This window comes from Lolium rigidum, chromosome 2 (assembly GCF_022539505.1).
Source record: "Lolium rigidum isolate FL_2022 chromosome 2, APGP_CSIRO_Lrig_0.1, whole genome shotgun sequence".
NCBI lineage: Eukaryota > Viridiplantae > Streptophyta > Magnoliopsida > Poales > Poaceae > Lolium > Lolium rigidum.
Window position 1 is genome coordinate 130039916 of NC_061509.1, and position 12021 is coordinate 130051936.

The 12021-nt window shown below is 46.6% G+C and overlaps 1 protein-coding gene across 1 annotated transcript; it reads left to right on the forward strand.

Moving 5' to 3' along the window:
• Positions 1-8250: 8250 nt before the first annotated feature.
• On the forward strand, positions 8251-9666 carry LOC124687241 (E3 ubiquitin-protein ligase PUB23). Its single transcript, XM_047221042.1, has one exon. It carries the CDS (start codon positions 8293-8295, stop codon positions 9571-9573), a length of 1281 nt encoding a protein of 426 aa, XP_047076998.1. The 5' UTR covers positions 8251-8292; the 3' UTR covers positions 9574-9666.
• Positions 9667-12021: the final 2355 nt, after the last annotated feature.

The window sequence follows — 12021 nt, forward strand, 5'->3', positions numbered from 1 at the left end:
TCAATAGTTTCACTCAATAGCATCAATAACAAGTAGAAATCAACACCGGGAGAGTTTCCCCTATCAAACAATCAAGATCAAACCCTAATTGTTACAGCGGTGACGAGGTGCAGCGGTGGAGATGGTGGTGATGATGATGAAGATGATGGTGATGATGATGGAGATGATGTCCAGCTCGATGTCGGTGACGATGGCGTCGATTTCCCCCGCCGGGAGGGAATTTCCCCGGCGGATTTCAGCCTGCCGGAGAGCTCTTTTCTCTCTGGTGTTTTCCGCCCCGCAGAGGCGGCTGTGACTCTTCGCGACTATCCTCCGGAGCTTAGGTTTTCGGGACGAAGATGTACGCGAAGGAGAGGAGGCCAGAGGGGGCTGTGGGCCCCCTCCTCACAAGGCGGCGCGGCCAGGCCTTGGCCCGCGCCGGCCTATGAGGTAGGCCCACGGCGGCCCTCCTCGGCTCCCCCTTCTGGCTCCCTTCGTCTTCTAGAAAAATAGGATTTTTCATATAATTTCCGTCAACTGTTGATCATCCGAAATATTGCATTCTGACGGTGCTTTTTCCAGCAGAATCCTGACTCCGGTGCGCGATCCTCCAATAATCATGAAACATGCCAAATAGATGAAATAACATAAGTATCACCCCTAAATATGAAATATATCAATGAATAACAGTAAATTATGATATAAAATAGTGATGCAAAATGGACGTATCACTATTTAAGTAGGGCTGAACCAGATACTCACTCCCTATGTAGCCAGCACTTCATCTTGTTGTTTCTGTTATGACCTGGTTGATTGCAAGCAGTGCACAACCTCTCCTTCTTCCGCTCGTCGTGTGACAGTATCCTGCCATGTTTTGACGTCTGTTGATTCGTATCCTTATCCTTATAGTACTTCTTGTTTTGTTTAGGTGCTCCTTTGGTCTCAGCTTGTTCAGGATCACCCACTACTGGTGCATCTCCTATGTTTTGTGCGTCCTCATGGTAAGCCGTTGAATGACTGGTCTGGTCACCTTTTCTCCTGTATATTATGCCTTTCATACATTTCATAAGCTCGCTGAAAGATTCTGGGTTATGTAATGCGGCATCAAAAGCTTCTGCTCCAATTAGGGTAAGCTCGCTATGCTTTCTCCGCTCAGCTACCCCTTCCCATCCCCATCCGTACAAATCACTCTCGCGTCTCGAGGGCAAACCATACCTTGCATCCTTCGAGAACCTTCGGAGAACATAACATTTTGGAATTTCAGAGCACCCCACAAAATGCAAAACAAACAAGATGTGCTTGCAAGGTAGCCCTTTCTGATACATCCTTCGGCAACTGCACGTTATTGTTTCCTCTTTGATTTCAGGTATGTACTCCACTGAAAACAAATACTTACGGTTATTCATCCATGACACAACGAAGGTTGTTAACCCACCAGCACATCCAAGTTGATCTACAATCTCTAGGCCCCCAATATTTTTCAGCTCCCCTTGAACGAGGTAGAAGTTTGTAGCTGTGAATTTACGGGCAGCAGACATCTCTATATCCTTGTACCTGGTAACTGCAACCGGTACTGTTTGAGAGTCTATGGTGTCCTGGTGGGCCTCTTCCTCCCGGACACGGCTACTGTTATTCTCGTAGTGCACAACCATATCCACCATTGTCAGTCCAAAGTCAAGGTGGGTGTGTAGGCTGGAGTTCAAACTCTCGCTCCTCTAGTTGCTTTTCATTCCGAGGAAATATCCATTCGCTAGATACGCGGCTGACCACAACTTCTTCCTCGTATACATCCTCTTCATCCATTCTTTGGTTAATTCCGTCTGGTGCTTCTCGACGAATGCCCTCCATCTCCCCTCGAATACTTGTTCCGAAGTGGTGTAGTACAGCAGCGACCGGAATTCATTGTGAGCCAGGGGTCAATGTGCTTCTTCATGTTCTTCTCAATATGCCACGTACAAACACGGTACCACACGCCTGGAAAGACTTTACCAACAACAGCGATCATTGCAGCGTCCCCATCAGTGATGATCCCTTTAGGCTTCTGTTGATACATGGCTTTCAGGAATGTTTCTAACAACCACTTATATGTTACTTCCTTCTCGTCCGAGACAATGGCGCATGCAAAAACAGTAGTCTGGCGGTGATTCTTTATTCCCACAAAAGGTATGAACAGCATAGCATACCGATTTGTTTTGTACGTGCTGTCAAACACCAGCACGTCATCGAAGTCGGCATAGTCCTGCCGAGACTGAGAATCACACCAGAACAGGTGTAAAAAAATTCCACCTTTACCAAGCTTGTAATCAAAATAGAATTCAGGATCATCTCGCTTTCCTTCTCCATAATGCCAATGGTTGTGTTGGCGTCACCCTTTGCAATCATCTTCCTCCTTTCACGGCAAGACATGTTGTAAAGATCCTTTCTTACAAATCCTACCCTGCTGTATTTTCCAGTGTCACTGATAAATGTCCTCATAATGTTGAATAATCTCATCCCAGCAGCTCCCAGTGACATGATCCTAGATATCTAATGAGCCTTGATCTTTCTATGACACCGAAGAAAAGCGATTTGATCAGCTGTAGCAGGCTTATGGTTGTGATTGTCGTCAAATCTCAGAACAGTCCAAACACCCTCTTTATATTATACGACACACTGAAATGGGCACCACAGTTGCAGCGAGACTCAGGTCGGTGCCTATACGATCGGCCTTCCATTTCTAAGTACTTTCTTTCACGTTGCCCAGCCCTGGAGCAAAGAAACCGCCTATACGGAATGGTGGGTGTCCCTAATTCATCAAGGCGTTCCTTTTTCTTCTCGCGTCGAATGCTAAAACCATGTTCTTTGGCATACTTGTTGTAGAAATAATAGGCAGCCTCTTCGGAAAGAAAGGTCATGGCCCTTACAGCCTCATACTTTCGCTGTCTGTTCATTTCAGCATCAATATCATATGGATCCTTATCATCTTCGTGCTTAGTATGGTCCAACTGGGAACTTTCTGTCACCTAAACAAATATGACAAACATGGCGTTATTGTTACTGACACTTTGATTTGTTCTACTAGATTATTATGCATTGCAATGCATCAAAAGAAAATCTTACATCGCTTTTGCATTCAGATTTTGACTGCTGTGAAACCCCCCTTCTAATGATTTTTACTACTCAGGAACATCCTCTTCAGCAGCAAAGTCTTCCAAATCAGAATCCCCGGAGTACGTAAGCTCACTCTTTTTTATTACAACAACCTGCGTAATTTGTAGGAAAATAGCAAATTACATGTATATTCATCTTCACCTGGAAGAAGGCAAGTAAGATAAAAGAAAACATACATGACTCGTATTTTCAGAAGTGGGTTCATCATCTGTATCACTTATGAGATCACTTATGCTGTCTTCATCATCGATGTCCATCTACAAAATTTGGAACAAGGAGGCAAAATTCAAGGACAAGATAATCCCATGCATACTGTACTGATAAAATATGAAAATGTGAGTGACTCACATTATCAGACTCAGATACAGAATCACCAAAATTGCTATCATCATCGTCATCAGACGAAGGTACTTCATATTCATCTGAAGATGAAATATCAAAAGCCTCCCATCTAGAGTCATCAACGTCTGTAGTTGCTTTCTCATTGTCAATCCCATAAACCATAGAGCCGTCCATCTGTCCAAATAAAACCAACATCACTAACCTAATCAACACAAAAACTCGGCTTGGAATTCATTGTGTAATTCAGTATGGCACGGAGGGCTAACCTCTTCTGGGCGTCGGTGGCAATCTGGGCAGCCACGGGAAGTTGGGCTCGGCGGCGGTGCGCACGACCTCTTGCTCTGCCTTGCAATGGAACGACCTATATGTCGATCGTGGGGAGGCGGAGGAGCTCGACGGATGCGGGAAGGATAGGAGATCGCTGAGGTAACCGTCCGGCCACGCCCGATTGACCGGGGTACGTGCAAAAGACGGAGGGATCAAAACCCTAGGTATGAATGGCGGCCGTGGGGGGGGGGGTGGAGCCGGGCCAAGGTTGGACGCCGGATCCTTGCTGCGATCTATTCACCGGAGCATATCTTGATCTATGATGGTCGGGTTGGTGGCTGTGACGAGCTGATCAAGGTATGTGAGAATGGAATGTGACAACCGACGAGGACCACCACATCGATCCATCGGATGTATACACCGAAACGTACATACAACCTATACCCTTTCAACGAGTACAAGCGTACACCGTATACCCTTTCGATATGGATCTGGGGGGCTAACCTAGCCCGACCCGCTAGCGCCGGCGGAAGGAGCACACGTGCATAATGGTACGGTTATGCAATTGTTGGCTTGGGGGGGTCTATGGAAGCGGTCGCCTAAAGAAAAAGAGAAGAAAATAGCACCGCTGGGGAGAACTAGGTCTGCTGATTGTTGCTTATTGGGCCGCGCGTGGTAAAGCCAATTAGCCAAACGTCACCGGGACCGAGTCCACGAGTCGAGTATCGCTCCACCCCTTCGATCGTGTGGATCACATCGTGAGTGGTGCCCCTGCCCTTCGTCTTCGAGGTTTCCACGCGACCGGAGCAGGACTCGACTCTCGACGGTTCCCCTTCCTACGTTGCGCCGCCCAACCGCCGGCAGCCCGACTCCCATTCTCCCTGGCCGCCCGATTGCATGCCTCCCTGACTCCCTGCCGGCAGTCGTAGATCACCTGGCGACTAGCATCCGCTGTCTGCACGCCCCTCGGCTCTTGGCCCTGCCCCTGCCTGCTTCCTCTCTTCATCTCTTATCCTCGAGGTTTTTTCTACGGACATCTTTTCGCTTTCATTCGAGAAGAATTAAGATGGACATGAAGGGGAAATAACCCTGCAGCTAGGGGGAGGTATAATTCTAGTACTATAGTTTTTTCAATTGAATGAAGTTTAAATTTGTGATATGTGGATAAAATAGGCAAAGTATTAATGTATGGAGTATATAATGTTTTCAATTGCAGATCGGAAACGATATTTTACCGGTGGCAGTGCTTTTATTGGCGGAGACAACAACGGTTGGAAGGGCATTCTCAATTATGAAGATTATCAAGACATAGTTGCACAACAAGATGTTTGATGGTGTGCTTAATAATTTGATGGTGTGCTACATCGAGCAAAGGATATTCAAAAATCTTGACCTTGGTGAAATTGAAAAGGATTTTCAAAAGAAAAGTACAGTTTTATTATTGTCTGGAACTTCTCGACGACATTAAAGCTTTATTATCTGTATATTTCTAGGTTTTACTTATAATTGAATATGTTGCTATTACCATAGTACTGAGTGACTGAACAGGGGAATACAAACATCATACAAAGCATTAACGTGTCAACACAATTTTATTTTGTTGCGTCAAATTTTTGTGTTTTAAAGTTCGTCCGACCTTAACTGTTTTCCGTCCTTCGCCACTGGTTACAGAATCTACATTGCCGGATATACGAGATCCTGCTGATACCGTTTGGTGCGATATACTCCAACAGGATGAACAATTGTTGTTTGATTTCATAGGCTCTAATACATAAACGCAAAATGAGTGAAGAGATACAAAAGGATTAATACATCTCGCAACTTGAACAGTCTCCTCTTCGTGGAACTGTTCGTGTGCTACACAAGTGCGATCGAGATCCCCGTCCGAAGCGCCCCCTAGTTGAAACAGTAGAACAGTTCCCGGAAGAAAGAGATAATAAAAAAAAAAAAAATACTACGTAGAACAGTTCGTCACCTTTGGTACGACCAGGCGACAATTACGGGAGAGCTGGTCGTCGCAGTTACGTCATCATAACATAATCTAACGCAGGTTCGTAACCGGTTGATTAGTTACATAGCTATCTATAATACGGAGTACTAGTATATGCTGCGGTCGATGACATTAGTATACGTACGTATTCCGTAGCAGGAAGAGCCAGGGATCTTTCTTTGAACGACGGCGGAGCATCGGAGAGACGTATCGCTCGTGCATGCGTAGCACGTGACAAATACTGTAAAGGAGGCTCTAGCATGTGCGAAAAGTACACAAGTCTTCCATCGAAAAGGTTGAGAATGATTTTAAAAGGAAGTTTGTATATGCTCGCGTGCGTTGAACAAACGTCGGAGCGGTCAAATAACCGGGCCGACATGTGGGACCTGCAGGCGCATGCGGAGAGGAAAGTTGCGGCCGGTACCTGTTCCGTCGTCGGCGCCGCTGTGTAGCGCGCGTCGCTAGCTAAGTAGCTATGCATGTTGCTGTCCCTCCGATCGACGAGATGCATGCATATGCTTGGCTTGAATGCGGCGACTCCGATCGATCGGGTTGGTGCTTGCCTTTCTTTATTTCTTTTCTTATTAATGTTATAGGGAAAATATAGTTGATTTAATTTTAATTTAAGGCCATAAACGACACACGTAGTATACACTATCGATACGGTACTTTATTTATTGTATTTCTGCAGGAGGGAGCTGTTCGTCGTCGTCCGCCTACCCACCCGGTAGCCCATGGTAGTAGTATACAACGACGTATGAGTGCTGGTTTTGGGTTAAGATTTAAGTCTTACAAGAGTTACATCATGGGCCACGCATATAAAGAGAAGAAAAAAAAAGTATAACATGAAATGACTCTCCAATTTCTCCATCAACATGCTATCCCGCAATTGAAACGTCACCTGCACCTGCTAGATAAATTCCATGCAACCGTTTTTAAAAGGTTGCATCCAATATCCATATCACGTCACTTCTTCGATGGTTGCATGTAGATTTACATACGGATTCGATGAGTAGTTCGAGGTATAACCTACATAAAAGAGGTAGATTTTGCAGTGTCAAAATATGATCGTTGCGTACATTCATATAACCCATAGTAGAGTGCAAATTCCTAATCCAATTTGAACTTCTATATATATTTCTTAGTAACTCCCTTTGTGATATTATTTAGGAGTGTTATGTTGAATGCCATATGAACTATAGGACACATAATATTTGCTAGCAGGCATGGCACAAAAGGATGTTAAATTCATCTTGATAACAAAACAACACATTTTGTTGCCTTGCCAATTTCTTTTAGCCAGGTTGTCCGTTGTGACAAGTACCTTGGGGTATAAGAACCACGTAACATTCTAATTAATTTTAGGCGGTACCTTAATTTTCCGTATGTTATGTATGGAGGAATATGTAGTATGATCATCCCTGTAATCTAGATGCATTGATTTAACCGGAAAGGAGCTTGATGTCGTTAGCTTCCAAACAAATACATCACTTTGTGTTGTCAACTGAACATCCATTAGAGTGCACACTAGATGCAGCCACCTCGTCCATTTGTTTTCCGTGAGAGCTCTTCTAAAAACTACATTCAGCGAAACTTGAGGCATAACATTATCCTTTTTTTTGAACAATATTATATAAAGACCTGTGAGACGACTGCAAACATTTTGAACAATATTAAAACAATGAGAGATACCCTCTCCGTGCCATAAATAGTGACGTGGTTTTATTTTAAATTAAAATTAAAATCATAGGGAAAATTATGGAATTTTATTTTGAAACGGAATTATGGAAAGGATGATATATCAATTAATGACATGAATTATCCATGGGCAGGACCATCCACTACAGTCAGCATCTTTGCCTTCCACATTTCCAGAAGAATGAACGGCGAGAGGGTACCAGAGACATCTTCGTGGATAGTCAAAATACTATACCTGAGGGAAGGGGGAAGCGAGTACTATTTATCCCTGAGCAGCAAATCGTACTGTGAATCAGAAACTTCCATGGTATCTAATCTAACCCACGGAAACGGAATATTTCAAAAGGCAGATGAGTTGAAGAAAAATGAAAGACCAAGCAAAGGGGATGAGAACCGAGCAAGGATCAATTCGAAAGTCAAAACGTCGAGCCGCTCTCCTCTCCATTCCATGGTCAGCGGGGGCAAGCTAGCTCAACACCGACCCCAGGTCAATCCATGCCTACCCAGTTTTAACCCTCCTCCTCCAGTCATTCCACGCAATTTACTCTTATCCAAACAATTGCATTAGGGTTAGCGTACAATGGCCGCTGACCGCACCAACCCGGCACTAAGCAGCAGAGACGGTAATACTACCAGGAATTCACCACGTTAATCTCGGTGTTGGATTACTTAATTATCCATTAACACGCGTGGACTTCTTCGCTTCATGGTCCGCTATATATAACGGGCCTCTCTCCGATTTCTTCAACTACAACAACTTCGTCAACCTTCTCCAGCTTCGTCCTAGCTTCTAAACTCAATCTACACGTTCTAGCACTTGCAATCTCTCGGCACTCGGCAGGTAGATTTCTCGTCCATTCGCAGCAATGGAAGGGTCGTCGGTGGAGGTGCCACCGTACTTCCTGTGCCCTATCTCGCTAGAGATCATGCGAGACCCAGTCACCCTCGCCACCGGCATCACCTACGACCGCACCAGCATCGAGCGCTGGCTCTTCGACGCCGCCCACCACGCCACCTGCCCCGTCACGCAGCGCAAGCTCGCGCCGGAGGACCGCGACACCACGCCCAACCACACCCTCCGCCGCCTCATCCAGGCCTGGTGCGCCCTGCACGAGGTCGAGCGCTTCCCCACCCCGCGCGCCCCCGTCGACGCCTGCCGCGTCGCCACGCTCGTCGACGAGGCACGCGGTGCGAGCCGGCGCCAGGAGCTGGCCGCGCTCAGGGAGATCAAGGCCATCGCCGCCGAGAGCGACCGCAACAAGCGCTGCGTCGAAGCCACGCCTGGCGCCGTCGACTTCCTCGTCTCCGTCGTCAGGCACCACTGCACCACAAGCTCCGACTCCAGGTCGGCTGAAGACCTATTCGAACTAACGCTGGATTCACCGACGTCCACGAGCCCGCCGGAGGAGGACGCCCTGAGCGTCATCTACTCGCTCAACCCCTCCAAGAAGAGCCTGCTTCGGATCCTAGAGAGAAATAACGGCGCTTTCCTGGACACCCTCCTGCACGTGCTGCAGCGCCCGAGTTACCGGTCACGAACGTACGCCGTCCTGCTGCTCAAGGCGATGGTGTCGGTGATGGAGCCGGCGCGACTGATGGCGGTGCGACCCGACGTGGTCCAGGAGGTGGTGCGCGTCGTGTCCGACAGGGTGTCCGCCAAGGCGGTGAAGGCGGCGCTGCACGTGCTGTGCCGGCTGTGCCCCTGGGGCAGGAACCGCGTCAAGGCTGTGGAGGCCGGCGCGATGACCGTGCTCGTGGAGTTGCTCCTCGACGAGGGCAGCCGGCACTCGGCCGAGCTGGCGGTGGTGGCTATCGACCACCTCTGCGGCTGCGCGGAGGGACGGTCGGAGCTCGTGGCGCATCCGGCCGGGCTGGCCGTGGTCTCCAAGAAGGCTATGAGGGTGTCGCTGGCCACCACCGAGAGCGCGGTGCGCGCTCTCCACGCCGTGGCCAAGCACTCCCCGACGCCGGCCGTGCTTCAGGAGATGCTGGCCGTAGGGGTGGTGGCGAAGCTTCTGCTTCTTCTGCAGGTAGACTCCGGCGAGCGGGCAAGGGCCAAGGCCAAGGAGCTGCTCACGATGCACGCTAGGGTTTGGAAGAACTCGCCGTGCCTGCAGGCGCACTTGAAGGCGCATTACCCTTCCTGATGATTTGCTCACACCGAGATCATATCTACGACGAGCAAATTGCTCTCTTTAACTTGGTCGTTGTAATTATCTGCACAACGTGTCATCCCACATTCACACTGATTAATTGCTTGTAATTTGAACATACAAATTCATGTTAATTTTTTTTTTGCGAATTAAATTCATGTTAATTTGTTTCTTCATTGGACTCTTTATCACACCTGGTGTACATTTTCTGGAATAAATCATGGATCAAGTGCTTATTTGATGTTCCCATGTGTTAACTTCTGCTACCAGTGGAACCAGAGGGCACATTTCCGTGTATTCATTCTGGAAACTGTCAACAAAGGCTATATGTGGACTATTTGAGCATAATGATAGTTTTGACCATTTTCTGCATAAAGGTATGCATAAATTAACTCTGGCAAATATTTGGTTGTCGATGTGCTGAATTCTGGGCCTTCGAGTGGCTCCATTGTTGACGGAGCACCATTGGCGGCTCCAAGATCCACTTGTGTCAGCACCTTACGATATATCGATTACAACTGTTAGCCGCAATTTCCATGGTCTGACCGAGACGGGCATGCCAAGGTGGATCGATAGTCATAGGTTCTTCATGTCCATGCTCATGTTCAGTGAGATTGTTAGGTGATGGCAGTGACAAGGATCAAGAAGGATGGGGTGAAGATGTATGTGTATCCAATGATCAGCACTTTGCCGCATTTGCAGCAATTTCTGCTAAGTGGTGGTAACAATACTAGACTTCATTCTTGGCAGTGTTCTTGGAGTTCTGCATCTCGGTGTCCCGAGTGGAAAATCTAGGTCCAACCTTCGGTGGTTGTACCTCGCAATGGTGACCCCCTAGTCACCTCAGGTTGAAGCCTTGTCTGGAGACTGGTGATGGCTCCCAAGTGCAGGAGATCAATTATAGTACTTTTCAATAAGAAAGATTGTCGAACCCACAAGGAGCTGAAGTTATTGGTTAGCACGTTTGACAAATAAACAATAAAAAGGATGCAGTAGTGTTGGTGTTTTGGGTGTATAGTTTGCAATAAAATAAAGTATTAAAAGTAAATAGAAATATGTAAATGCTCTCAATAAGAGAAAATCCAATCCTCTATGCACCAAGAGGATAAGCTCAAGTGTGTGTGAACTTATATGTGACAAGTGTTCCCGAGCGCGACATGGATTTACTAGCATTTAGATTTCTACACAACATGGTGAATATCTTGTCAAGTTTCATTCCCTTGGGGGCGGAGCCTAAATTGGATGCAGCCATAAATATGAGAAAATACACCCGTTATGATGGGCCCTAGAGCCATTTTCATAGCAAGTATAGAAATCTTAAGACATAAATATCCCATCGTAGCAATTAGTTCACGGGTCCCGACATAAACCCTCTAATGCAAATTGGGAAACGGTTTCTGTCATTCCGTCCCTTTCAACCCTCGTCATTACATTATTGCAGCCCTATGACCCCTCTAATTGCTCTCTTTAACTTGATCGTTGTAATTATCTGCACAAAGTGTCATCGCACATTCACCCTGATTAATTTCTTGTAATTTGAACATACAAGTTCAGGTTAATTTGTTTCTTCATTAGACTCTTTATTACACCATGTGTACATTTTCTAGAATAAATCATGAAGGCTTTTCTACGCTTAGATCAAGATCTTATTTGATGTTCCCATGTGTTAACTTCTTCTACCAATACTGGAACCAGAGGATACATTTCCGTGTATTCATTCTCGATTCTGTATCAACAAAGGCTATATGTGGACTATTTGAGCATAAGGATGGTTTTGACCATTTTCTGCATGAAGGTAAGCATAAATTAACTTTAGCGCCTATATTTGGTTGGCAATGCTCTCCATTGGCCTTGGAGTGGCGCCATTGTCGGCGGGGCACCATTGGTGGCTCCAAGATCCACTTGCGTCAGCGCCTTACGGTATATCGATTACGGCTGTTAGCCGTGATTGCCATGGTCCGACCTAGATGGGAATGTCAAGGTGGATCGATAGGCATAGGTTCTCCATGTTCATGCTCATGTTGAGTGAGATCGCTAGGTTACGGCGGTGACAAGGATTAAGATGGATGGGTTGAAGGCGTATGTGTATCTAGCAATCAGCACTTTGCAGCATTTGCAGCAATTCCTGCCAAGTGGCGGTGACAATGTTAGACTTCATCTTGGCGGTGTTCTTGGAGTTCTGTCTTTCTCAGTGTCTCGGGTGGAAAACTCTAGATCTAACTTTCTATGGTTGTACCTCGCAATGGTGACCACCTAGTCCCCTCTTGGTTGAAGCATTGTCTTTAGATTGGACCTTCTCCATGGTTAGTGTGGACGATAAAGGTGTTTGTGCACTGTTACCTTTCTCGAGGCATCGTAGTTGTAGTCTGATAGCGAGGGCTCACTATTCTGATGGGTCATCAATTCACGAGGCAACATATTGTGCAACTTATTTCTCCATTG